At 31.7% G+C, this 26,722-nt stretch overlaps 6 protein-coding genes across 10 annotated transcripts; 4 read left to right on the top strand and 2 right to left on the bottom strand.

Moving 5' to 3' along the window:
- The first annotated feature begins 1,562 nt into the window (after window positions 1-1,562).
- LOC109598211 (myosin-2 essential light chain) lies at window positions 1,563-3,930 on the top strand. Of its 2 annotated transcripts, XM_020014067.2 has the most exons (5): window positions 1,563-1,691; window positions 1,787-1,814; window positions 2,334-2,515; window positions 3,269-3,415; window positions 3,475-3,930. In XM_020014067.2, exons 1-5 carry the CDS (start codon window positions 1,689-1,691, stop codon window positions 3,556-3,558), a joined length of 444 nt encoding a protein of 147 aa, XP_019869626.1. In that variant the 5' UTR covers window positions 1,563-1,688; the 3' UTR covers window positions 3,559-3,930. The 2 variants fall into 2 exon arrangements, with proteins under 2 accessions (XP_019869626.1, XP_049820798.1); XM_049964841.1 differs by lacking the exons at window positions 1,563-1,691; window positions 1,787-1,814 and adding an exon at window positions 1,889-2,263.
- Window positions 3,931-4,709: 779 nt separating this feature from the next.
- LOC109598217 (deoxyuridine 5'-triphosphate nucleotidohydrolase, mitochondrial) lies at window positions 4,710-6,468 on the top strand. 3 transcript variants are annotated; one of them, XM_020014086.2, is made up of 4 exons: window positions 4,710-4,731; window positions 5,710-6,006; window positions 6,060-6,205; window positions 6,279-6,468. In XM_020014086.2, the coding sequence occupies exons 1-4, from the start codon at window positions 4,725-4,727 to the stop codon at window positions 6,333-6,335; spliced, it is 507 nt and encodes a 168-aa protein (XP_019869645.1). In that variant the 5' UTR covers window positions 4,710-4,724; the 3' UTR covers window positions 6,336-6,468. The 3 variants fall into 3 exon arrangements, with proteins under 3 accessions (XP_019869645.1, XP_019869654.1, XP_019869637.1); XM_020014095.2 differs by lacking the exon at window positions 4,710-4,731 and adding an exon at window positions 5,166-5,290; XM_020014078.2 differs by lacking the exon at window positions 4,710-4,731 and having other exon boundaries at window positions 5,585-6,006.
- Window positions 6,469-6,478: 10 nt separating this feature from the next.
- On the top strand, window positions 6,479-7,503 carry LOC109598234 (adenosine 5'-monophosphoramidase HINT1). Its single transcript, XM_020014107.2, has 2 exons — window positions 6,479-6,628; window positions 7,187-7,503. The coding sequence occupies exons 1-2, from the start codon at window positions 6,518-6,520 to the stop codon at window positions 7,454-7,456; spliced, it is 381 nt and encodes a 126-aa protein (XP_019869666.1). The 5' UTR covers window positions 6,479-6,517; the 3' UTR covers window positions 7,457-7,503.
- Window positions 7,504-7,598: 95 nt separating this feature from the next.
- LOC109597090 (angiotensin-converting enzyme-like) lies at window positions 7,599-13,721 on the bottom strand. 2 transcript variants are annotated; one of them, XM_049964820.1, is made up of 9 exons: window positions 13,624-13,721; window positions 10,225-10,521; window positions 9,916-10,162; window positions 9,668-9,859; window positions 9,497-9,611; window positions 9,167-9,444; window positions 8,935-9,110; window positions 8,006-8,289; window positions 7,599-7,936 (listed from the first exon to the last, which is right to left on the bottom strand). In XM_049964820.1, exons 1-9 carry the CDS (start codon window positions 13,624-13,626, stop codon window positions 7,654-7,656), a joined length of 1,875 nt encoding a protein of 624 aa, XP_049820777.1. In that variant the 5' UTR covers window positions 13,627-13,721; the 3' UTR covers window positions 7,599-7,653. The 2 variants fall into 2 exon arrangements, with proteins under 2 accessions (XP_049820777.1, XP_019868280.2); XM_020012721.2 differs by lacking the exon at window positions 13,624-13,721 and adding an exon at window positions 12,636-12,722.
- A 1,085-nt stretch (window positions 13,722-14,806) lies between these two features.
- Window positions 14,807-16,382, top strand: LOC109597684 (transcription initiation factor TFIID subunit 8). The gene is made up of 5 exons (XM_020013436.2): window positions 14,807-15,058; window positions 15,111-15,397; window positions 15,451-15,601; window positions 15,650-15,958; window positions 16,014-16,382. The coding sequence occupies exons 1-4, from the start codon at window positions 14,932-14,934 to the stop codon at window positions 15,946-15,948; spliced, it is 864 nt and encodes a 287-aa protein (XP_019868995.1). The 5' UTR covers window positions 14,807-14,931; the 3' UTR covers window positions 15,949-15,958; window positions 16,014-16,382.
- Window positions 16,383-17,451: 1,069 nt separating this feature from the next.
- On the bottom strand, window positions 17,452-26,722 carry LOC109598083 (mothers against decapentaplegic homolog 3). The gene is made up of 8 exons (XM_020013903.2): window positions 25,885-26,722; window positions 23,609-23,811; window positions 23,414-23,543; window positions 23,189-23,358; window positions 22,959-23,130; window positions 19,267-19,361; window positions 18,941-19,196; window positions 17,452-18,873 (listed from the first exon to the last, which is right to left on the bottom strand). Exons 1-8 carry the CDS (start codon window positions 26,076-26,078, stop codon window positions 18,750-18,752), a joined length of 1,344 nt encoding a protein of 447 aa, XP_019869462.1. The 5' UTR covers window positions 26,079-26,722; the 3' UTR covers window positions 17,452-18,749.

The raw sequence follows: 26,722 nt of genomic DNA, 5'->3' as shown, positions 1-26,722 counted from the left end.
TTATCTCATTTTTCAAAAATATTGGAAAATTATACTAATAATTAAAAATCAGGAAAAAAACACAAATTTTATGAGGGTATCCTGCATTCATATGGGTCATACTTTAAACAAGATAAAGGATGTACTTTATAGCACATCAAAACTATTTATAATAATTATTAATATTATAACATTATTATAAAAGGTTATCTATATTTATATTTATTTATTTATATTTCATAAATAATATTGTAGTGTACATTTGCAATTGATGACACCATCAACCCTGTTTTTGTATGCAGTGAACAGTCTCATAAAAATCAATAGAATTATTTTATTTGTACACTTTAATCACACATAATATAAATAAATTCAAGATCAAAAAAATTAAATTTTATACTTACTTATAAATAATAATAAGGATGAGTGCTTGTCAGTGTTTCTCCACTTCCAGTTGCAGGTTTTATATGTTTTATATGAATATTATTTTCTACTGACGAAGTGTCAAAACTGAAGGCATTTTTATTCCACAATTATACATACCTTTCAGGGCTACTTATTTTCAATAGAATTCTTAAGATCAAATTAGCAAAATGCCAGAAGAAATTTGACAAATGGCATAACAATTATCTTATTCGATGTTTTATGGTTATAGAAACAACTTTAAACATTACTAATTATTACATGTTAATAAAATTAAGTCTAAGTAAAGAGAATATAATTTTATTTTCAAAAGAGGCACACAGAATTTGAATTGATGCAAATGTGTCGCCATCTCTCGAACATTTACATAACTACTACGTGAATGAGCAATATTTTCTGTAAACCAAAAACCACTTCGCTAAAGTTATTAATAGTTTCTTAAACATCCTAAAATACGTAAATGAAAATGAAACAATTATAAGACGTGAAGATGCGATTTATTGCGATATATACAATGGTGTTCATGATACATGATATTACAATGTTTATAATGAAGTACTACTGTAAAAGTTAATAAACGTCACACATAAGTCGTTACCATCATTTCAGAAATTATTAGGTCAGTATTTTTGTAAAAATTAAACAACAATACTATTAAAATCGCCCGGTTTTTCTTTTTTTACCCACTTTCTTCTTACCGTGCGCCATAACGTTGCGACGCATTGGTTTCTTCCTCTTCATTAGTTTCTTCTTACTTTCGAAGCCAAAGCTGTTTACTTTACGTTTCAGCTTCATCTCTCTGTCGAATAGAATCGCCTTCGTAATAATATTATTTATATTGTTGAATTTTACTTGGCAGTTTTGACTCATTCCCTCGATACACTTCTTTATTTTCTCCAGTGTGAGCGTCTTCGTGCATCCCAAGGGTGCGGGTAAATCAGAGTTCTTGGCCGCAATCTCTTCGATCGCCGGTTTGACCATCTTCACAATTACAAACAATTTTCGCGCTAACAAAATATCGACGTCCTTCGCACGTACGCCGAATTTGGAATACTGTTTTCGTCGCTATGGATGTTTAACAACTTAACTATCTTTTACTATTTTGTTTCAAAACAATTGCCGATGCAAATAAAAAAATTCAATTGTATCATCGAAGACAATGGCATTTTAAAATTGCCGCCCGATTCTATCGGTCGCCCACATTCCTTAGCAGTAACGTCACTTCCAATTGGAGGAGTATACGTTTTAATTTGACAGTTGATTCAGTCAGAAAACAAATACACATAATGGTAAGTCACACAATTCGCCTCGTTTACCGGTTATTTTCAATGGAAAATGGCCCAGTTTTCCGTCCACACGCATTAATTTGTTCGCATTGTTACAGGCTAATTACACGGAGGATCAGATGGCCGGTAAGCAAACAGTTTCAATATCTAGGTTATCGTGCCCCACCTTTCCGAGACTTCTCCAACGTATCTTTGCTTTTCCTCTCGTGTTTTCCGTGTTTTCGTCAATATATTGAACCATCGTAAAATTTTATGTGCTCGCCACTGCGTGTCACAAACAACAAACTTAAGAAATATCAATTATTTCATAAACCTAAGCAAGTTCCATGTTTGTTTATAAGATAGAGTGGATGAGGTAGGTCGTAAAAACCGTAAAATGATTCATACCCCGTTGGTTTTCTCCTTATATGGTATGATTTTGAAAGTTTCTGGAACAACCTTAATAAGTATACTGCAGATGTCTTCAAACTGCAATCGAAGCAATACACTTGGTTGACTGTGCATATTTTCTGTCTGACACAACAAAATGTATTTATATGAACCACCCAGCAAGTTAACCCTTACCTCAGTGGAAGGTTAAATTAATAATTAAATAATTTATTTTTGTATTGATTAATTATATATAATAATGTGTATAATTTGCAGAATTCCAAGAGGCCTTCCAGCTGTTCGACAACAGAGGTGATGGTAAAATTCATGTAGCACAAATTGGTGATGCTTTGAGAGCCTTAGGACAGAACCCCACAGAATCAGATGTGAAAAAATACACCCATCAGCACAAACCAGATGAAAGAGTTTCTTTTGAGGTGTTCCTTCCAATTTACCAAGTAAGTGTACTCTAGATAAAATTGATTGATAAAGTTAGCTACCTAAGTGTTTTTTAAGTATTCTAGACAAAGTTATCATGTTTTTGAAACACCTATCTTATCTTGCCTTAGGCTTAAAATTGTATTGTAGCAAGATTAAACAAACTTAACATATTTGAATAATGCTTTTTTAATGTATGAATATGTCTAATAAGCAAAACAATATCAGGTGTTGTTTTAAAAATAATATATGTTTTATAAACTATTTCATTTAAATGTATTGTTTAAGAAACTATAACATTTAATTTTACCATTTATAAGTTCTTTTTGTCAGTATAATTTAAACCGACGTAAAACAAAAAAAAAACAAAATGAAACATTAAAAAACCCATACTCCAATATTTTATAAATGTATTGAATATTTTACTTTGTTATATTCGGTCCACTTTGTTACAATGTAAATCAAAAACGACTTCTCCTAGTAAGTAGTAACTAGTACAGTACTTTATATCTTATATATTCCTCTAAAACTTTGATACATTGATATGTATTACATTGGCAAACAATTGTTTCTTTTACTGGTGATTATTTTGTATGTATTTGTAGAGTAAAATGTTAAAATACTTAAATAGTATATAATAAGTATATAATAAGCATATAATAAAACAAAATAGTTATTGTAATAATGTTACACATAATCAAATTTACTTGTAGTTAAATCTATACTGAACAAATTTGAATTTATTAAAAAACACATAAATAACATTTTTGCAGCAAATTTCCAAATCGCGAAGTGCAGACACTGCCGAAGATTTCATCGAAGGTCTGCGCCACTTTGACAAGGATGGAAATGGTTACATCAGTTCCGCCGAACTTCGCCATCTGCTCACAACTTTGGGCGAAAAGTTGACCGACGACGAGGTTGTTATTGCTTTAATTAATCAATTGTTTATTTTTATTAAATTGAAAATATTTTTCAGGTTGAACAACTCCTGCAAGGCCAGGAAGACGCTCAGGGCAACGTAAACTACGAAGAGTTCGTCAAATTGATTATGTCAGGTTAATTCTTTATTTCATACGATTTTCTACGAGCATTTACATTTTATTTATTTAAGATTATATCACTTTTTTTATTTCTTTTTTAATATGAAATATGTGCCTCATTCCATTTTTTGTAAAACGGCCATTTGTTTAATATAGTTATATTTTTATGATTCTAAATTGTTAGGGTGGTCCCTATTCACTAATAGGGCTGTATTCAATCAAGCTTATTATAAAACGGCCAATTTTTACATGACTTTTTATTATATGTATAAATAAAATATTAAATTATTGATAATGATCCCTTTGATAAATTAATATTTAGAATTGTGTATATTATATCAATCAGAACTATTGTAAAGCGTTTTAAGGAGATAAATAAAAAACTAAATACAGATTTGTACTATCACTGTCCTGTTCTTATCACCTGCTCCCCATTTCCCTCTAATTCTTATAAGAAAAAATAAAAATAATAAAATATAATTTCTAATTCGAGTCTACTGTTTTTGTTTGTCATTAGTTTATGTCCAATTTGAAAGTTAGATTTTATCCTATTTCACAATAATTTTAACAAAGTTTCATCTAATACTTTTATATGAAACTACATTTCACACATCATGTATATACATACATCCAATAATAGTGTTGTATGTAATTTATTATTACAAAACATTTTTACTTTTTTATTACTTATTCACAGAGGTGCAAACATATTTAAAATAAATATTGAAGCATCAATAATTAAAAAAAATACATCTATATATAATCAATTTACCATTTAATAATTAATATTTGTATTATATATGTGTAGCAGTAGGTATAATTTTTAGTGAATGTAAAAATGAAAAACAAATGTCCAAACTCTATTGTTTTATTTATCTTTTTTAACTCCACTATAAATCTTCTTCAGTTCATTGTGTAATATTTTAGGTGCCGATTCAGTTTGTACCAATGAGGGTTTGAAAGGAACATCTAACAAAACTGAGTTGAAATATATCAAGAAAATTTGGAAGTCCATCTGCCAACTAAAGGCCCCAACAAAGTTGCTGGCCACGATCTAAAAAATGCTGTCAATAGTTACGTTGTACCCAACAAAGATAATTAATATAGGCATTAAAATACATCTTCCTGAGAGATGTTAGGATAGAATTTCCAGAAGAAGGGCTCTGGCAGAAAAAACTTCATCGATATGGGAGGTAATATTATATCTATAAATATAATATTAAATTATTCATTTGGCAATTAATATTTTATTGATATAAATAAATACAACTTCGGAGATAATATATATAAATAAAGTATTAAACTATTAATAATATGAACCCTTTAAGTTAATATTTAGTATTGTGTATATTATTCAGAAATAATGTGAAGCATTTTTAAGGAGATAAATACAAAATACAATATAAATGACCAAACACTACACTACATATCGAGTAAAACATTTTTTGAAATCATTTTGTTACTATGATAACATTGATGACAAACATCGATGTTTTCTTATTTGCATACCCAATTAGTTAATAAACATTACATGATGTACATTTTTTAGTTTCAAATGTATCCAGTATATTTTCATTCCTCTCGTTCTTTTATTACATTTTTAAAACTGGCAACTCTACTCAGTGTTATGATCAATAGTGGAAGAGGAAGAACTCTTAACCTATACAATATTTATTGTCATTATTTTAATTTTCCTGATTATTACACAAAATTTTATACAGAACAGGAATAAATCGATATAGATTTGATATTGTGAGTAACTTATCCTCTTGCTAAATCACATCAAATCAAAATTTTAATGATCGCAATTTAAAATAAGTTTTATACTGGAAATTTGTTTATTTCATTTTACAAATAATTATTTTATTCATTTAAACGACGTTTGAGAAATTTTTCTTTGTATATGTGGAAGAATATATAAATAATTCATATTTTTCATTTAAATTTTTAAATCATCACATATTTTTAAATGATCACATATCAAATTTGTATTCACGTTTTCGTTTAATAATTATTTTATGTATTTGTTATAGCACAGACCTAAAAAAGCAAGGAATCGGCAACCAGCCTGTTTTTTCACTTAAATTTGCCTACACTGTCAATATTTACCCGCCAAATGCAACCGCCTAAATTTTCGCGCGAAACCCTCATTTCGCTGTGTAACCTTTTAGGTGCCGGTTCAGTTTGTAGACCACGCTTGAAAACTACCACTACGAAAATGGTTATCAACGGAACATCCAACGAGCCCGTGTTGAAATACACCAAAACGGTCCCGGAAGCCCATCCACCAGTTAGGGGCTCCGACAAAGCCGCCGGTTACGATCTAAAAAGCGCCTTTGCCTACGTTGTTCCCGCCAAAGGTAAAGAGATAATTGACACCGGTATTAAAATACAGCTTCCCGAGGGATGTTACGGTAGAATCGCCCCCAGAAGTGGTCTCGCAGCCAAAAACTTCATCGATGTTGGAGGTAAGAATTTTTGTTAGTTTTTGAATGAGTCATCACATTTGATTTAATTCCAGCGGGTGTAGTTGACGAAGATTACAGAGGCATTTTGAAAGTAGTGCTGTTCAATCATGGAGACAATGATTTTGCTGTTCAACCAGGTGACCGTATTGCCCAGCTCATCTGTGAAAAAATCTACTATCCTAAACTTGTAGAAGTTAAGGTAAAATATCACTTATTTCTTTTGGTTTTTTTTATCATGAAAAGCTTGTTTTGATCAAAAAATCTTGTTTCAGGAATTGACCGACACAGCCCGAGGCGAGGGTGGCTTTGGTTCAACTGGAGTCAATTAATAATTTCCTATTCTATTTTATTATATTTTTTTTATTTTTATGCTATATTATGTTACTATTTTAAGTTCCTCGATTAAGTTATTTATTTGCATACTTTTGTACGCTTGATTTAATAAACATTTTTTAAAAACAATGTGTTCAAATTTTCAAACGTGCGCCTGCGCTTTATGTAGTCGGAAAAAATGGCCGATGAGGTCCAACTGGCACAGACGGCTCAGGCCGGCGAAGACACTATTTTTGGTAAAATATTGAGAAAAGAGATCCCCTGCAATTTTATCTATGAAGACCACTTGGTAAGAGTTGCATATACATATATTGATGTTCAGTTTTATTTGTAGTATAGTGTATGTGTATAGGTTATGTGTAAAAAAATTACATTAGTTTTTCACAAAAATTATATTATTAACAACAAAATTCGAAGTATTATGGAGCGTAACATAATTGTAACAAAAACCTGCTAGTGAAATTGCAATTGTAGGGACTTAATACATTGGCCACTGGACTTTCCGTTATCTGTTTGAAGTTGAATATTATAATCAAATATTAGTAGCTTTCATTGAACCTCTGAAATCAAATATACCTCAACATGTTAATTTAGAATTTTACAAATAAGTTATTTTGAAACCCAACCTTTTATAACTACCCTATTCATATTATAATCTCAAAAGGACTTCAGAAATGGGGGTTCAAACAAATTTGTCTAAATAAGAAAATTTACATGCATTTTTTCAAATTGGTGAGGAATGTTCTATATTTAATTGATATCTTAATATTCTTGGAAAATGTCAAAATACTTAAAGTAACAAATACACTACAAATTATTAATTACATAATACTTTATACCTTTTAAGTGTGTTGCATTTGACGACATCGCCCCACAGGCACCAGTTCATTACCTGGTGATACCTAGAAAACCAATTTCTCAACTCTCCAAAGCTGAGGATAGTGATGAACAATTACTGGGTCATCTGTTGATTGTTGCAAGGAAGATTGCTCAGAAAAGGAACTTGAAAAATGGATTCAGGATCGTTATTAACGACGGACCCATCGGAGCCCAATCGGTCTACCACTTGCATGTACATGTTTTGTCTGGAAGACAGCTTCAATGGCCTCCAGGATAATTTTTTAGTTGTAATAACTGAAGGCGACTAATAAACTTTCAATTATTTTTATGTCTTTTAATGAAAAAAACACTCGAAATCACTTTTTAGTCCAATTTAATTGCAAACATGAGTAGAATAAAATAAAAATAATAAGTAAATATATAACTATTTTATTTCATAAACTCTTATATACAAAAAACAAAATTTAAACTAAATCACAAGCTAAAAGTTACAAACAATATAATCACAAAGCTAAACCACTGGACTCCCAACCTGTTGCTGGTAGACAGAAGTGGTTGGAAAAGTGCTGTGTCTTCTTTTCGGGTACTCCATCCTATAATTCTTTCGTCTTCCCGTTTATTTTTTCCTTGTAGCCACAAAAGCAATGGTTCAAAGTAGTCCAACATGGGCTGGGGCGAAAGAGAATCGCTTGCACCTCTAGTCACAGTTCTTATGACTTCCTTCCAATGCCTCGACTTTCCGGCCTTTAACACATCCCTATAACAGAATTAGTAAATGCGCCACGTTAATAATTCAAAATCTCAGAAATAACATGTTAACACCTACATGAGAATTCTACCGGCCTCGCGAGATCTATAAACATCGCAGGTATGCAGTGGTCCATGATGTCGTGCAGCCTCACAAAGTGACGCGTGAATTTGGAATTCCAACAGTAGAGCAACGAAATATCGCATGTATGGCATATCGGCAATAATGTGTCGCTTTGCGGCAGCATCTAAATGCCTTTCGGTTCTCTTAATTGGGGGAACGATGCCCTGAAATCGCAGACGCAACTCCCACCAATCTGCATTCATTGTCTGTACGCCATACTCGAAGATTTGGTACCTCCACTAAAATAATAGCAACTTCTTACCATAATTTGCTAATGTTGTTTTATACAGTAGTTTAAAAACTAATGAATTCTTATGCTATAAAATTTTACATATATTTTTCTTACTTATACTAAAAATAAATAAAGAAACGTAATAATATTTTACGTGTTTCATACACATTTCTTAACAGCATCGTTTCACCCATATGTCTTTAAATACGATTTAAGGAGCCTATACCAGAGACAGAAAAGTATCTTCATTACATAACTAAATCACCACTGTGTTTGACAATTAGTATAACACATTCTTACTAGAAAGCAGAAATTTTTTCGAAGTCTGTGACCAAACAAATCTCCTCTACTAATCTACAAACCTCCTCATAGTATTTGAACTAATTTGTTGAACATGTCATATTTCCTTCAAGTTCACTTTTTTTAAATTGACGATAAAAATGGTTTGTCTTTTTATATTCAAATTATCCACTTGATTTTCTTTGAAATGTTTCTAAAGTCGCTAGTAAATAATCGAAAAAAATTAATACGGAACAATGAAGTACTATTAAGCAAAAAGTCATGATGTCATGATTTTGTCCAAAGGAAAATAATATTTAATATTTCTTATTAGAGGAACATTTTTGTTCATCCTAGTTTAAGATGTCATTACCTGATCAACCAAATAAGCAAATGGAGCATAAGCAATTTTCTTCAAAGCCATGGTCATAAGAAAATTGACGTTGGTCTCATAAATATCGGTGCTATTGTTGAACAGTCCAACTCTGTGAAGATGTACCGGATTAAATACTGACAAACCAATAGCATTTGCAATTCCTTCATGAAAACCTACAAAATCAGATACACTTAATCACACATTCTTCTAATTAACTAAAAAAAATTACCAGGATTTGCTCCATCTCTGTAAAGATATGGCTGATCTGCATAATGTAAGTAGTATTGGATATGAGCCATCTCGTGATGTATTGTTATAAGATCCTCCATATTTACCTCTGTGCATTGTTTTATTCTATAATCGATTTTGTTACAGAAATCCCAGGCACTGACCGTGCATTGTACCTTCCTCCCATTTGGGCGTTCCAACATAGAGTACCGCCAAAACTCTGGAGGCATCGGTTTTAGACCTAACGAAGTGTAGAATTCCTCCGCCATTTGGAACATTCTGTAAACCAAACATTATTATTATGTGGGTAATTGTAGATGGAATAATTTACCTAAGGGGAGTGAATCCTTGCCTCAACATTTCATCTGTGACATCCATCTTCTTATATTCCCGATATGGCCTTACTAGATCTTCTATATTGCTCCACTCTTGCGCCCAAATGTTACCTTGCAAAGATATAAAAATAAATCTAAATAAAATGATGCTAAACATTAAAATTTACCTAATAAATGTGCTGGTATAGGTCCGTTTGACCTGAGGGCATTAGGTCCATACCGCTGGAAAAGCTGTCTCCTCACATAGGTAAACAATTCCTTGTAAAGAGGCTGCAGTTTGTGAAAAGCTTGCGCTACCTCGCTTTCGAAGTTTTCATCCTCGTACGAATATCGCATTTCTTCACCTGCGTTCTGAAATCCTACAAAATATACGCATGAAGTTAACTTCATAAAACTAAAGTTTCATTACGCCTACCATTAAGTCTCGAAGCCTGATTTGCTAGATCCACGTATCGCATAAACTTATTCTTCATTGGAGGTCCGACCTTGTCATGCCAATCTTTCCAGATGTGCATAAGTTCTGCATTACTTCTAGAGTGCGCCATCAGTTTCTTTACATCTGGATCCAGTTCTAGATCACAATATACTGTGGCGAAGTTGTTGTAAGGGCACACTTTTATATGTGCATACAAGTCCTTCATCTCCGAGATTAAATGGTATATCTAAAATATAATGCAAACCAGCACATTAAACCTCTATTTCAAAAACAGTCTCATAATCAAACCTCATTATATTTGTCGTCGGATAGACTAGCCCTGCTGTTGGACATGAGCATCCTAAGTTGCCTTCTAGCCATAGGATCAGGAAGTCTGGTCCAGTCAAATTCTGCCGCCTTTCTCCACGAAATCTTATCGAATTTAGCTTTTCGTGTTTGTTCGTCGATCATTTTGCGCTTGTTGAAATCCGTCATGTTTGTCGAGTATGTCCATTGTGCCGATCCCACCCTGAAGCACATGTTCGATGCCTCATCGTCGTATTCCCTTAGAAATTGCAAGGCCTCTCCTAGATTTGCGTTGGATCCCTGCAATTTGAAAATGTGACAAGGGTCGTAACACGAACTAATTAATTTTCAGCGCGCAATTTGAAGGAGTGACCGAATATCAGAATACAGTTATAATGACAGGGTGTTCGTTTGGTCGTACGCGAAGTTCACGGCATTTAAGCCCAAACAATTGAACGAGGTGCGTGACGACCCACAATTAACCATTGGAACGACGTAGAAGGAAGAGCGAACATTACTTGTAAAATTAGACGAGGCGCATTCGTTCTAATTTGACACTGAAACATTTGATGTGCTGCAAAATTGGTGTGTTCTAAACAATAAGGATAGAGCTCTTATAATTAAACTGATTTCTTAATAATGAGATATAAATTGCTTTCTGGTAGCGAAAATACGTGTTTTACTTTTTTTAGACAAAACATAAGTATTTAAGTAAATAACAACTTTAATAGATATCATCTTTTGCATCAGTGTTTTCCATCAGCTTTTCAAGTTAAAACAATTTAAGTATTCTAGTTCAAAATATATTTCTTAAGCAAATGTTAATTAAAAATTAGGTAGGACTTACATTAACACAAATCAATATTAATTACGAGTTATATAAATCATTATTTCTAACACAAGCTAGAAAAAGTAGAGGGTAAAGGTTCATACATTATTTTTTTTATTAATAATAATAATTTATTAATTTTATTTATTATTATTTTATTAATTACATCATGAAAAGGATTGAAAAACACTGTTCTGAACTGTCCAAACTAACTATAAATTTCAATTTAAAATTTATTTCTAGGTCAGAATTAAATTCAAAAATAGATTTCATATTTGCTAAAAATGTAATTTTAAAAGTATATACTTAAGATCGTTACAATAATTTATTTTAGAAATCTGAGACTTAACATAATATAATAATTTAACTGAAATTTATTATTTGAATTATAATTGAAATAATTGAAAGATTTGATTTATCAATAGATACTTTTACTTATTTTATACAATGAGTACCCACGTGATATATTATATTTTTTGTTAATAGATTAATAATTATTACTTCCCTGGACAGTACAACAAAAAATAATGAAATTATTTCTTTACTTTCGTAATCATTCACCTGTTATAATTACCCTAGTTCATTGTTGTAGAAAGTATGTAATCATATTTTCATAAATTGATTTCCTTAATATTGCCTGTATAATATTTGAAATGAATAATTTTATGTATTTTACACGAATTTAAAAAAAAACAATTTAAATAAATCCTTAAATCCTCCTATTAAAGATATTTACAAATATTAATAATATATAAAATCTAAAAAATAGATTTAATTTTAAAAATTTGTAGTTTAATGTAGTTTTATTAATTAAATATATTTTTATTTTAATCTTTATATTCATATCAATTAAATTGTAATATTTTTTCAATAGAATTATTAATAATTTATAAATATATAATATATTATACACTTTTATTAATATTATAATATATTATAATTAGGTGAACCAACATTTTATTAAAATTGGATTAAGATATAATATATGATTATATCAATTAAGATTTCATATGTACTCTTCAAATAAATCACATAAATTAGATTATTTTAATAATAGTAAATCACAATTAATAGTAGTCGCATGTTCTAGAAAAATCATTATCAATTTTTGATATTGAAAGATATTTTTAAAAATAACTTAAAATCTAAATAGTTGTATCAAATATTAATAATTGTTTCGTTATAATTAGATTAATGTATTGACCTACTTTATTAACATTAAAGAAATGTTTTTAAATGTACTCTTTAAATGAACCACATAAATTAAATTATTTAAAAGAATATTAAAACTTAACTCAAAGTATCCATGAGACATTTTAGACTTCTTTAAAGTGAACTTTAAATCTAAAAGGTTTTATTAAATATTATAAATTGTTTGTTATATTATTATAATAAATGTGGATTTAACCCTTGGTATATTGATTGGTTTATGAAAAAAAGTTCAGTTTATAAATATAAGATAATTAAGACTATTTGCAAAAGAACTTAAAATAAACATCTTTTAAAATTCTTTGTTTACATTTGCAGCCCAGTGGCCGAATTAACAACCGAACCAAAAACTAAAAATGCAAATCGATCGACTTACAGCAACCACTCTCGCGCCAACGTCCCACAAACGCGGCTGTCCAAGAAACACCACCACCAAACCAACAATCACATCCATGTCTCCGGATTCAGCTCGTGTCACGCAGAAGGACACATATTTAACAACTGATACCGTCAACCGAAGATCGCGGAGACATCGCAGATCGTGGCGTGACAAATTGATTCAGGGGCACGAGCGGAACATTTTCGTGAGGCGCTGGTTTTGCGAAGCACGTTGTATTGTGACTGGACGATGTTTTCTAAGACGTCGAAGAGGTTCCTCATCGGTTCCTCCACGTCGGGTTTTGTGTTTGGGCAATCGCCTGTTTCGACACACGATCGAGATCGATGGGTTTTTGTTATTTTTAATTAGTTGTCGGTATGAAAAGGGAAAGTTGGGTTGCTTCCGAGGTGTTGGATGTATGGTTTTGGTTGAGAGGTGACGGGAATAACTACTTGTAATTAATCAATTAGATTGAATACTTCTCTTTACATATAAATCATACATGTTAATTTTTTTAAAGTTGCATAAGCAAGCATTTAAGTAATTATATCAATTATTTCGAGAAAATTAGAATAAAGGACATTTATATTATTGTGATCACTGCTGAACAATATGAACACGAAGCTGTACTAATTTGTCGTTATATAAATATAATAGATAGGTGTGACAATATAGAGCTTTTTTTTCCCAAGTCACTCCAAATGTAATAAACCTTTTAAATAATATAGATTATACATATCTACACACCGCCGTAATGTCTAGGGATAATTTAAATTATATACGATAATTTTATTTATTTATTATTTAAATTTGCCAGCCAAGGCAAAATATTTATGTTTGTTCTCGCAACCAGTCTGTGACCACCTTAGACTTATGTTTTATCATTTTGAAAATCATTTTGTGGTTGCATCATTTTGACAGTACTAGTACTAAGTTGTATAGAATGAAGTGGACCAACATTCAGCGCAAATAAAAAGATTCTTACCATAATCTATCCTCCACCATATTTTATTGTAGGTAAAATAAACATGTTATTCAGTCTAGACCCTACAGGACGTCTAACAATAAAGGACCATTACTTAATGGGTATTAACAAATTGAATATGGACTCGCCACTAAAAACTACATATTTTCTTTTTTCTGTGGTCTAGTAAATGTGATTCGAAAGAAACTCAATCGGGCCTTCACATTTTTTTGGAACGGTTCGAATTCTTTGCAGGTCTGTGTAGAAACAAACCAGCATCCACCAATCTTTTACCTACAATTTTTGAACTGATATTAGTCAGGCCCATTACCTCCAGATAGACTGAATTAACACTTATAATGGACTTTTTTATGCATTTATCCATTTTTTTAGATTTTCCATACTTTCTCCTACTTGCCTAGTAACTTTATATTTTTGGATAGCTAGAAAAACAATTGATTTATTTAAACTTAAACATTTGGCAATATCTCTTTGTTTTTCGTTCTCGTTGAAACGCTGAATTATATTTGCCTAGAAATCCTCATAAGGAAACAATTATCCAATAAGAGAAGGCAACCTCATCTAAAGAATTTGAATTAATTACGCTACATTGCTCTCTAAAAAAGAGGAAAATTAATTATTACATGAGACATCAAGTTCCAAATATTGTTCATATCGTTAAAAACTTACGATCCTTCCGAAAAATGGTTTAAAAAGCTTATTAACAAGTACGAAACAACACACTCGATTGAAAATACAATAAGAAAATGTCCTTTTATTGGAAACAAATCAGTAAATGACATCCTTTCTTGTCCTCTAGGCAAATAAAAAAATAATTAATTGGGTCATATAATATCAGTACGTCTAGTCAGACGTTTACTGAACAAAACTTGTAAGTATATATTTCAATAAAGAAATCATTGGTATCAAAAAAGAATATTCGAACAAGACTAAAAGTTTTCGCAAAAATGTATTAATTATCCTTCATAATTTTGGCAATATGTACTTTAAAGTGATGAATTCATGTTCAATAGAATAAGATCAGATGGTATAAAATATAGTCATCCTGATAACAGTTTTGATTTAGTTAAATATTTATTTCGTTTATTTTTACAACAATTGCTTTAATCTTAGAATAAGTATGAACATATTTTTATGTTCAATTTTAAATTTTAAATATATACCTGCTTCCAGTGTATTCAACCCCACCAACATAAGAATTTCAATTTTACCACCTTTAATTTAAGGACAAATCAAAACAAATAAGTTAGGTTAGCCTATTGATTTGTTTCCCTTTAACTACTGTTTTTATATTTGAATTTAAACAGAATGGAGCAACAAGACAATGTGTATAGAAAAATGTTGGCCATAGCCGTTTCAAGTATCCTTCTCGAACATGAATTTGATACAGCTGACAAAGACACTCTGGGAACCCTGACTGAAATGTTACAGGCTTGTATGTCTCATCCCCCATAACTTAAGTCAATTATAATCAATTTTGGCTTCAGTTATAAAAGAACTTGGAGCAACAAGCAAAAATTATTGTGAGCTAAATGGCAGGACCGAGCCATTGATTGCAGATGTTATTATGGCATTTGCTGAATTGGGCATCAATGGTAATGAATTGCCAAAATACATTTCAGGTACCCAACATCCAGTTTTACCTTCCCCTCAGCCTCAGCAAACTGTAAAACAGCTAAATCTGTTGTCTGTTGGTGTTAAACAACCTCTCCCTACACACATTCCACAACATTTCCCTCCATTTGCAGATCCCCATGCCTATGTTAGAACACCAGTAAGTTGTAAATAATTAATTTACTTAAAAAAAAATCAGAATGAAACTTTTAGACCCACAAACAACCTATTATTGATTATGAGTCTGTAAGAGAAAAATATGCTGTTCAAAAGAAAGAAATTGAGAGAGCTTTAACAAGATTTCTGGCCAAAACAAGTCCCACATTTTGTTTATTTGACAATGATGAGGCCAATATGTTTCCATGTAAGTAGAATCAGTTATTGGTGCTCTCAGCTATTTTTGAGGTTTCAGTAATTGCTTCAAAGCCAACTTATCCACCTTATTTGAGTGCACTAATGCCTCAAGACCAGATATTTGACCCTGAAGACTTAGATTTTGATCCCAAATCACAAATTTTGCAACAAGTTAAAGAAGCCAAAGATGCTAAATCTAAAAAGATGAAAGTTGAACCCAAGGTTGAAGAGGAGACAGAAAATGAGCAAGCTCATATTTCTGTTAAAATTGAAGAAAACATCAACATAAACACAGTTATTGATAATCCTTATTTGGCTGCTACCAAGCTTCCATCTACAAATAATGGACATGGCTAATTTTATTAAGGTGATATACATTTTAAAATAATTTACTTTTCTACACCCTGAATGTTTTGTTTCAGATTTTTTTATTTGAGAAGTTACTAGATTATTCCTTAGTTTGAGGATGTGAGTTATCTTCCATGTAAAATGTTCCATATTGAATTATAAACTGAATTCTGATATTTAAATCAATACCCCTGAGAGAGAAATTTTATTGCTTTTATACTAATTACTGAGACAATTAACTGTTACTATCAAGCACATGGTTTAAAGTAAGAAGCGGTCCTCAGAATAAGATGTTAATTTGAAACAAATTAATCAGATAACTGTTAAATTATTTATTATTTTCGCAGTAAATTGACCAGTCTTGTAAGCTCGTCAGTAACATTTACTTTTTTTCTAGACTATAGCTTTTAATAATATAATAATAAATATTATGCTAATTTTTTTGTTTTACTTAATGATAGTTTCTTAGAATTATACATTAATGATGATATTTAGAATCCAATATTGTGATATATGGCTATAAATAATATGAAGTCCTAAATCAGAGTAAATAAGTAAACTGGACGTTTATTCAAACAAAAATGACTTGTTTGTTAGTCAAATATTAAAATCATAATTTGAGAATATGGGTTTCAATAAAAATTTTGTTAATGAGTTAACGGTTATATATTTTTGGAAAGTAAAATACATTCAATTTGGTAATTGCCTTGATACAAACTATAACTATACATGTAATCGAAAAATTATGTATATATTACAAATAGATCCTAACAAGAGTGATGGATAACTTATATTTAAGCTAAAAAATTAACAAATGCATGAAAAAAACAAACACTTAAAACCGAGACAATTTAAAAATTAAAAAAACATCAACTTTACAAACCTTTACAAATCACATGATCTTACGTCACAACTTTAGTTGTAATAAATTTTTCATAAAAATCAATTCCAAATTTTAAACTAAAAACAAAATTTGCACATATATTAAATCTTAACAATCTGTTACCAGCAACCAGATTTTAACAAATTTAAATATTGAAACCGACCAATTAAATTATTTTATTATTTTTTATTCTTAAATGTCGTAAGAGTTCCAGCCTCGTAAATTTAGCAATAAACTTGTTGTTACTGCTGCAAATGTATAATTAAAAAATCTTCATAATCGAATAATTTGTCATAAACTATATAAAGGTACAATTTTGAAAAATTAAATTTCGTACGTATTTTAATAAAACTGGTAACCACACATAAAATAAATTTCGTTTAAATTATCATTCATGGTGCAGATTTTATTTGTTGATTTGATGAATTTGAAATCAACATTGTTTACTTTATTTCAGTGATTTTGAATTCTATATCAGTTCATAGAAAAATAAATGCAAAAATTAAAGTTTTTCAATCTTGCCTTATGAGTATATATGTACAGTTCTTAAAATGTAAACACTCAACCGCATTCTATGCTAGAAAAACATATCACTTACATTCGTATACTAAAATAATTATGATTTGCAATCAACATCATTGGGGGTATTCTATTTTAGACAAGAGAATTTTCATTTACACGGAACCGCATATAAACTTAAATTCTACAATTTGTATTGTTACAAAAATATAAGTAATTTCCGTTCATTGTAAAATAGCAAGTATGTACTACATATTCTTTACAAAAACATTATTTGTATCAAGTTTTTTATTGCTATGTGTTTTATTGGTGTAAAATGTAAAACCAGTTAAAAATAACAATTTTGTATAGTAAAACATTAGACGCTTGTTAACTTCAGGTCGTTGGAAAAATTGATAAAACAAGCCTGAGCAATTAATTATTGTCATAACAAATAAAAATCTATTTACAGCATACAATAAACAAATAGGTCGCATTTTAATGAAAAAATTAAATATGTTTAGAGGACTCGAAAATCCTGGTCCACTCACTAAATAAACGACGAAATGGCCTAAAGCTACATATCATGCAATGATTAGTCTAAGATGTATAAATCAAAACAAACTTTTAAACAGCTTTTTTTAATCATGATAAATGAGTGTTTTACATAGATTTATAGACAGAGGTAGGTTTCATGGTTTTTACATGTAACATAACATGTAATTTTTTGTTGTTCCTTATTATAATGCAATGGTACCAATCTAAAACCGTCTCTCTTCCAACGTCTTAAAATTTGCAACACTAACAACATACCAACCAACATTTTTTTTAACTCAGCAATATAAAATAAATCTAGATTTTCTCTTTAAATAAACCATCTTGTAAAGCTAAATAGTAACTATACGTAAAAAATTTTGTTGTACAATATCACCTGGTTCAAACGTGTTTTATTTTTTGTTTGGGTATGGCACTATTCCTGTAAAAATGAAATGGAAATTGATACTTTGGTGGACAATCATTTGAACTAGAGAATACAAAGAATTGGTCATTGGTCTGTTTTTGATTGCCTAACATAAAAATATGATTTTACTCTTGCATTCACATTACTTAAAAGGGTTTAATCATGTAGAAACGACAGTTGCTTATTTGAACTTCAAAAACAGCATTTTATTTCAAGATAGGAACTAAAAATTATTACATATCAAAATATGTATCTTGTTTGAACGATAAAACCAGTAACGAAACGTATAGTGCCGACGTTATATAACATAATTCATCATTTAAAATCAATAAACATAAAATAAGTACGTAATCTTCGGATATTGTTGTATTACTCTGTTTTTAACTTGTACGTAATAGAGCCGAGTTACGCGCGAAGCCGTTGAAAAAACGATCTCTCTCCCTCTTTCTCCTGAATTAAACGATCACTTTATGACATGGAACTGCAGGGCAGTCTTGGGGAACCCATTTGGGTAAGAACACGATCCAACCACTGAAGGGGTCCGTTCAGATGCAGTTCTATCCAGCAGGGAGTCGATGTTACTGTTTGACGTCTGTAACACAAAATTAAACAAGTATAAGGTAGGATATAAAATAATCAAATTGAATGTAAGTGCTTACCTGTATTCGGCACCCCAACCTTTTACGAAGGACATGCGAATGGTGCACATCCTGGTCAATTGATACACAGCCTCGAATCCTTGGCTAACTGACTGCGAAAGCAGAGCGGCGAACTCCTGGTTATTGAAAATTTTCAAGTTACACCCAGGAGGTATCTTGCATACCGTCGCCGGATGCCAGCCATATCTTTGGTTACAATTCGGCGACTGTACGAATATACTGGAATCGCTGAGGCATTCGGCGAAAACCTCTCCGCCTGCACAAAAACAATATGTTCGTGGAATTACAAAAATCTTTACCATGATAATGGGCAGATATCACCTCACCTATGTAATACAGTCTCACTCCCTTTCCTATGTGTCGCCTTGTTTGCTCCACCACCGAGTTACGGTTCACGTTGGACAGTAAGCCCAGACAAAATCTGCAATTAATATTGTGTTACAATTACGAAAACTTAACTTACAGGATGCAAAAAGTGCTAATTTGAATATATACAGTAATTTTATTTTAAACTTCGGTTTTAATTTAGTTTGAGTATGGATACACAAAATTGACTAGTAGATTATTAAAACAAATTAAAAAAACTTCTAATACAAATGTTTATTTTCACGGAAAACGAATATTTTAAAAAAGCGTTTTTTCCAAAAATTCCATTGCAATCCTTGAAGTATGAGGTCTGGCATTATCAGGCAAATAAAGAAAGTTGGGCTTAGTCGCTGCTGCATATAGAATATCTCATCCACGTATGATCTACCAGTCAAAAAGTTCCTGATTCCACATCACCCTCTACTCTATATCGTGCATGGAATGATGAAATCACGTTTTGAATAGTGCTCATTTACACTGCAACCAAGTTTGATTCATGCCACCCTCGAAAAGATACACTGCTCTTATAATTTTTTTTCTAGTTAAATATCGCCCCATAGTTAACTAGCACTATACTGACTTGCACGAATAAAATTAAAGGTAAACAATGGCTTTTTGTAGGGGAAATTAAAAAAATATATCAACGAAGGAATGTTTGGTTTTATTTTAATAGAAGTAAACACAAATATAAAATTTACAGAGGGTTGTAACCACTTAAAATAATGATAATGTAGTCGTATTATTATATACATAATAAATAATTGACCCTTGACCACATTCTCTAAATTTTTAAACCAAAAACTAAATTAGGCCTAAACATTGCGGTGGTGTGTAGTTCGATCAATATACTTTTGGACTCTTTCCTATTTGAAAACTAACATCAGTACAAACGATTTGTTTATGAACTTTTAAATTTTCATTCCATTACTCTGATAATGGATTAAATATATAAAATTTATGCAATAGTTTAATTTTTATTCAAAATTGTTTTGCAGTATTTAAGTTAATTGTCCGCTAGCATCTGTTAAAGAAATAATCGTTTTAAATGACTATTTGATACTTTCATTATTTAATGCTTTAAATTAAAATTACTTTTTGTTGGACTTTTTTTTAATTGAAGCAAGTATTGTAGTGATTAATAAATTGTACCATCCCTGTATAATGTTAACTCTGTTTATTATAATTATCTGTTTATATACCACACGGTATACCACTTGCATCTATGGCTATCCTTGCAGCCACGCGGATAAGTATATCTTTTCTTAAGTTATCGGTAGTCATCCTTTGGGATATTAAGTGTATGCTATGTCGTATACCATGTCCTGGTGTAGGTAAGTGTTCCTGTTTGTATATTTTTTATTTGTGTAGTAAATTGAGTTTGTAAATTTTAACAGTGAGAAACCTAGGCCCACAGCACGGCAAAATAAAAAAAAATGTGTCTAGAAATTCGGTTATTTCTTCGAACCCTCCTTTTCTTTTCAATTGTTTTTGGTGCCCTTAATATAAATTTGGAGGAATTCAACGTAATATTCTAATATATGTTTCCAAGTTGTAAAAATAATAAGAAAGCCCTTAGTATACTATATTTCTATATTTCATGAATTTGTTTCGTTAGTCAATGTCCGATTATGACCTATATGTAAATATCAATATTTAAGGCTTATCAAAATTTAAAATTAGTTTCAGGAAGTCAGTTAAAATAGTACATGTTCATACCACGGTTTTGATATAACATTGTCAGTATTTTTTAATATTTCTGTGGACAACTTTTTACTTTATGTCGTTGTTCTCTAAGAGTTTAAATCGATTACTTACTACATTTATAAATTATAATTCAACGATACCAAAACCGAGAGAAACAAAAAAAGATGTCTAAAAGGTTGCGGCTAAATATATCAATCGTTTCTAGTATTATTAAACAATTTATAGAAGCTAGCCAATTGGTAGTTAGGTGAAAATTGTTCGAAAAGCTTGAAAGAAAACCGATAACTGAATAATTCAAATGTTAAAAAATAATCCAATCTTATAGTCAACCTGGAGGAAATGGAACTTGCTAAAATTAGATCAAGGACTGTGAGCAGATGGGTAGTGGAAGGGAGTTCGATTGACCCCAGACAATTGTCATTTGCTTGGGATCATATTCACTGGACCACAGAACAGTGGGGACAAGAATTTTAAATTTTATTTATAAAAAAATGATGGTTCTGTACTTTGTGGATGATTCAATTCTTCTGGCGTAGGTCCCCTAACTTATTAATTTATGTAGAGGGAATATTACAATTTGCTTCCATATATTAAATGTGTTTAAACATAAAAAGGATTTCAAACACAAATACAAAATTGTGACGGATTGGCTAAAAGACTAAAGTAACGATGTTTTGTCTTGCCAGTCCCAATCTCCAGACATCAACTCTATAGAAAACATGGAGGATCACGTTTATAACCAAATTCGATATAAAAATTTTAGAAATTTAAATGAACTCATCACATATCCAGAAAATGGTCGAATCTATACTAACGAGATGGGCCAAAATTATAAAACAAAAAGTATATTACAATTTGTTAACGTCAAATTAAATAACACAGATTTAATCATTAAAAATCCTTTTCAAAATTAAAGATGTAAGGCCGGCATCCCACGGCACGGGACTCGGCGAGGTTGTGAAATAGGTTCGCCAAGTCGCGAGCCTACGAACGTGGTAGCATTCCCTCGGCGCATGGAAAGATATTGAATTGATAACAGCAAACCGATTTCTAGTTTATCCTTTGACTCGTGTTATATTTCAATTAAGAAAAATATATGTAACACTTTATAGAACAAGCATATAGAATTTTTATAATACTGTAAAAAAACAGTAATCTAAAACTTGTACCAACGAAAAAATTAAGCAAGATCTCATTCAAAATCCTCGTCCAACATGTTTACAGGTACGCCTCTCACTAAATTACAATGAATCAACTATTAGAAATAAGTACCATACAATGAATTTATCATAAAGGTGGACAGATAAATGGATTTTACATAAATGAAAGGACAACAAAATTGGACTGAGATTAGTCTAGTTAGTTAGATGAAACTACTAAACCTGGTAGAACATTGTTTAACAAAATATTAATCCGAAAGATTTTGATGACACTATTATTAACTAACTACCAAGAGGCAATCAATGCAACTCTCTACCGATCGCAAATTGATAATGAAAATTTACTCGAAGACTTCCTTAGCCAACTGAAAAGATGTTTTATTTCTTTATGACAATGCAAAACCGTCAAAATAGAAACTCAAGGGAAGCCTCAGGTTCAGACATTTCCTTGTGTAACAATTATTTAATTAATTCAGAGATCAAAACTGGGGTTGTTCAATTCCAAAAAAACAGAATTTTTGATGCATAAATTTCCTTGTAGACCATTGGTAAAAAATTGTTGATAATATTTGTTGAATAAGTTATTTTACAATTAAACGTTAAAAAAGTAAATTACTTTTTCATATATCATTTATTCATATACTATTATATCACTATGTTCCAACAAAATCAGACACTTGCGTTCAGACGCAATCAGGCAGGGACCTAAGAAGAGATTCGTTCTCAATACCACACACCTTACTCAACTATTTTGTCAATTGTACGTAATCTACTAGCTTTAGTATTACCTTTCAGAATTACTAGGATCTGTGAACCCGTCCACAGTGATGCTGGGCTGACTGGCGTGGAACGTCTCGCCCACCCTCGTATTCAGTTCGTAGTAACTAATGCTGCACCAGAAGGCCGGCTCGCAGTACAGCACCGGCTGGGCGTCAACCGGAGGGCTGGGCGGCGACATGCCTTAATAAGAGAGTAAACATTACAATGAAAATCGCAGTCTCACGTGAAACAAACTCACTCATGTTATCGTTCGGATCGATGGGATCGCCGTCCTCGGACATGTAGCCGGGCGGCGGTGTCTCCGTAGGCGGAAGAACGCTATGGGGCGACTCCATGCTGGTGGGCGCACCACCGTTAGGGCATATCCCCACGTCGTCTAGATAGCCACCCGAGTGTTGCAGGTGTAAACTGAAAAAGTCGTATAAATAAGAAGCTACAACAGCATACATTAAACTTTACATACCCTAGTGTGTTTGTGTTGTGAGGGAAAGAAGTGTTCTCCGGCACTGAGGTACTCAAATCCTCCAGGGAATGAGGGAAAAGGTTGTTCTCATCGCCCAGTGGGTGCCGCGGCACTAATATGGCAGGTAAGGCTGGAGCACAAATGAAAATCATCGTTTTATTACAACAACACCGAAGGTTTTGTTTACTCGCTTACCGGGACTCTCTATTCTAGTATAATGATAGGGATTGATGCAGACCTCCTCTTTTTTCATGGAGTAAGCGAACTCGCAATTGTCGAGAGGCCGCAGCTCGTGGTGAGACTGAAGCTCTGGCCACCGCCACAATCTGCAGTAAATTACATGAGGCAGGCCTTTGCGTTGCTGTTGGATACTGCCAAGCTCAGCGTTCGGTCTAACTCTGTAAAAATGTGTGTGTTAGCAACTCAAACAATTCAAAGAATCATCCTCCAAATTTCGTACATTTTTTAAGAAAATCTATTAAAGGTTTAATTTATAAATAAACCATAGACATTTACATGTTAAGTTTAAATTTAAAAGTACATTAATGACGCAATAAACGTTACCTATCAAACAAATTTAGGAGAAATAGTTCTACAAAACTTAAAGCGCAAATTCTAAAAGATTAGGGACAATTTATTTTTTCTGGACAAATGCTAGCTGGTGAACAAATGAAAGAGGCTCCATAAAGGTCAGTGTCAGCTTTTTCATTCATGAATTTATAAACATCTATTGACTATCTTAACATAATATACTTGGCCTTGAAACAATTGAATCTTCATAATAATAATACCAATGAGGAATTACAAAAAATAACTTCAAATATCAATAAAAGTATATCAATTTTATAACAATGAAATTAACTTTATTTAGTGATTCATTTACAATTAGATAAGATAATGTAAAAAAACAAAGTGCTTAGTATTACAAATAGACTTAGTTTATAATATAAACTATATTATTATACAAATATAAAAATACTTCTAATATTAAACGTAAACTCTGATTGTACATTAGTATGTATTTGAGTTAGATTAAGTTGTAAGAAGTTTTAAAATAGATATACACAATTAAATGAGTTTTTAAATTATTGTTATTGTTAAGTTATTGTTATATATGTTAAATTTATTATACATAAAAATACTATTGAAATACAGTAAATATTAAATTATATCGGAGTAAGTTCAAATATTATTGTATTAATAGGAATGCAGGAAAATTATTACAAAATAAATACAAAATAATATTTTTTAGAAAAACATTTAAACTGAAAAGTGGATTATAAAACATATTTATGATAAAATCTTCTTTTAAACAACTTTGAGTTACTATTCCAAAAATGTGATGATTCTTTCTAACTGATTATTTTTGATGACACTAATCATTATAGTGTTTTATATTACATATATGTATAAGATATTAAATTAATAAGGTTGATTTTTAAAATACATATAATTTTTTTTTAAATATATTTTAACACTATCTTACCAAATAAGGACGACTGCATCCAACTATAATTTCATTAATTACTTTAAATTAAAGGCAATTAAAACTGAAAGCTACAATAATAAAAACCTTTTTCTTAATTGAAAATTTACAATTAACAAAATCACTTACTTTGTAAAAGCAACTTCTTTAGGTACTACCTCTAAATGATTAATTTTATTATAAAATCGTATTAGCTTCAATAAAAATCTAAATTAAAGAAATTTTCAATAATTTTAAAATTTACAATTAACAAAATCACTTTCCTTGTTAGAACAATTTCTTTAGGTACTAACTCTAAATGATTCATTCTGCTAAAAAATTGTTATACAAATAGTAGCTTCAATGAAGCTCTAATTCAAAGAAATTTTATATAATTTTAAAATTTACAATTAACAAAATCACTTTCATTGTGAGAACAACTTCCATAGGTACGTACTATCTCCAAATGATTAATTCTACTAAAACATCATAATACAAATAATACCTTCAAAATAGATTTGTATAATCCATTAGCTTGTAGAGCAATTTGTTGATAATTAAATAAGTAGAAAAATTACGTATTGTACAATGGAAAAAGTTGTCTTCCTTTTGTTCGGTGCCGTTAAATTGTCAAACTTCGACGTTCGTTTGTAAACAAGCAACTTTCGATTTCAGCCATTGAATCCGTCCAGTCTGTTCGTAAACACGTAGCTCCCATCCGGAATTGAATAAAAGCGAGGCCGCGGTCCAGCTCGGTTCGGACACGGCGCAATATAACACACAGCAAAACCTAAACCCGTTTCAGGACGTCACCACAAGCGAACAATAAGGAACAGCTAGAGAACGGGCAACGTACCGGGATATTTCGCAGACAAGTAGGGTAGGTCAATAAGCCAGACGCGGTGCAGTGAAGGGGGACAGCAGATCCATAATATGACCTTAAACTTCGCACACACACACACACATACACACACACATCGCTGTCATCTGATTTTACACAACATACCTGGGTATGGTCACGCACTTGGTGTTGTGGTTCTGGGATGATATGGCCCGTTCCAGTTCCTCCAGGGCCCCGGACTTCTTCAGCTTCTTGACCAGACTTTTGACGGCTTTTTCGCACCATTTATCGTCCGCGTCTGTGCCCTTCTTCCAGCCTAGCAGCCGCTTAACGACGGGCGGCGTGAACGAAGGCAGCATCGCACGCACTACAACATCAAATTCGGGCGTTCGCAATACGATTCGCGACCGTCGGACCACTGTCAAAACTCGCGGAGAACACGCACCGATTATTGCCAGCGGGCCGCCATGTTGTCCGCGACGATTGAACGACAATTAGACGGGGACGGATGGGTCAAGTCGCGACCGTTGCGCGAACGTTCGTCTCGTTCGGTCAGCCGCGACGGCTGGTGGGAATTGTTGAGGGCGTGTGTCGGTGATTGGTGGTCGCGCATGCGTAACACTTGGAGGTCCGTGTCTTGTGCTCTCGTCGGTCTGGCGAGAGCCGAAGCACGGTCAGAGGCACACAGAACTATGCAGAACAGGAAATCAAATATGAGGAAGTGCAGGATAATGTTCATTTATAGACCGGCCGCTTCGGCTTTACCTTACCACCACTTTCGAGACGCGTGGAATTAAAAATAAATAGATGGATACATTGATGAATGCGTTTTACGTCCGAAAATAGGAGATCAAGAGACCGAATCGGATCTTGAAGATCTGGACCGGGATTAAATCAAATAAAAATACCAAAATTCCTAGGAATGTTGATTAAATGAAATAAATTTTGGTTGCACAATTTTTTGATATTATTCTGCAAGCTGAAAATATATATTTGAATATTT

Source organism: Aethina tumida, chromosome 1 (genome assembly GCF_024364675.1).
Source record: "Aethina tumida isolate Nest 87 chromosome 1, icAetTumi1.1, whole genome shotgun sequence".
NCBI lineage: Eukaryota > Metazoa > Arthropoda > Insecta > Coleoptera > Nitidulidae > Aethina > Aethina tumida.
Note: the sequence above shows the minus strand (reverse complement) of the source record. Positions and strands in the feature narration are given on the sequence as shown.

What these genes read in the sequence shown, in the direction of transcription:
- LOC109598211 (XM_049964841.1), top strand. Translation starts at nt 2,215, where the DNA reads ATGTATTTATATGAACCACCCAGCAAGTTAACCCTTACCTCAGTGGAA. An exon ending in TGTTCCTTCCAATTTACCAA is followed by an intron (nt 2,516 to 3,268) that starts GTAAGTGTACTC and finishes ACATTTTTGCAG; the next exon opens with CAAATTTCCAAATCGCGAAG. An exon ending in AAAAGTTGACCGACGACGAG is followed by an intron (nt 3,416 to 3,474) that starts GTTGTTATTGCT and finishes AATATTTTTCAG; the next exon opens with GTTGAACAACTCCTGCAAGG.
- LOC109598217 (XM_020014078.2), top strand. Translation starts at nt 5,655, where the DNA reads ATGCAACCGCCTAAATTTTCGCGCGAAACCCTCATTTCGCTGTGTAAC. An exon ending in AAACTTCATCGATGTTGGAG is followed by an intron (nt 6,007 to 6,059) that starts GTAAGAATTTTT and finishes ATTTAATTCCAG; the next exon opens with CGGGTGTAGTTGACGAAGAT. An exon ending in CTAAACTTGTAGAAGTTAAG is followed by an intron (nt 6,206 to 6,278) that starts GTAAAATATCAC and finishes ATCTTGTTTCAG; the next exon opens with GAATTGACCGACACAGCCCG.
- LOC109598234 (XM_020014107.2), top strand. Translation starts at nt 6,518, where the DNA reads ATGGCCGATGAGGTCCAACTGGCACAGACGGCTCAGGCCGGCGAAGAC. An exon ending in TTATCTATGAAGACCACTTG is followed by an intron (nt 6,629 to 7,186) that starts GTAAGAGTTGCA and finishes ATACCTTTTAAG; the next exon opens with TGTGTTGCATTTGACGACAT.
- LOC109597090 (XM_020012721.2), bottom strand. Translation starts at nt 12,713, where the DNA reads ATGGATGTGATTGTTGGTTTGGTGGTGGTGTTTCTTGGACAGCCGCGT. An exon ending in TTGGCGCGAGAGTGGTTGCT is followed by an intron (nt 10,522 to 12,635) that starts GTAAGTCGATCG and finishes TTCAAATTGCAG; the next exon opens with GGATCCAACGCAAATCTAGG. An exon ending in TATACCAGCACATTTATTAG is followed by an intron (nt 9,612 to 9,667) that starts GTAAATTTTAAT and finishes TATCTTTGCAAG; the next exon opens with GTAACATTTGGGCGCAAGAG.
- LOC109597684 (XM_020013436.2), top strand. Translation starts at nt 14,932, where the DNA reads ATGGAGCAACAAGACAATGTGTATAGAAAAATGTTGGCCATAGCCGTT. An exon ending in GACTGAAATGTTACAGGCTT is followed by an intron (nt 15,059 to 15,110) that starts GTATGTCTCATC and finishes TTTTGGCTTCAG; the next exon opens with TTATAAAAGAACTTGGAGCA. An exon ending in ATGCCTATGTTAGAACACCA is followed by an intron (nt 15,398 to 15,450) that starts GTAAGTTGTAAA and finishes TGAAACTTTTAG; the next exon opens with ACCCACAAACAACCTATTAT.
- LOC109598083 (XM_020013903.2), bottom strand. Translation starts at nt 26,078, where the DNA reads ATGCTGCCTTCGTTCACGCCGCCCGTCGTTAAGCGGCTGCTAGGCTGG. An exon ending in CGATCCGAACGATAACATGA is followed by an intron (nt 23,131 to 23,188) that starts GTGAGTTTGTTT and finishes TCTCTTATTAAG; the next exon opens with GCATGTCGCCGCCCAGCCCT. An exon ending in GGTTGGGGTGCCGAATACAG is followed by an intron (nt 18,874 to 18,940) that starts GTAAGCACTTAC and finishes TTTGTGTTACAG; the next exon opens with ACGTCAAACAGTAACATCGA.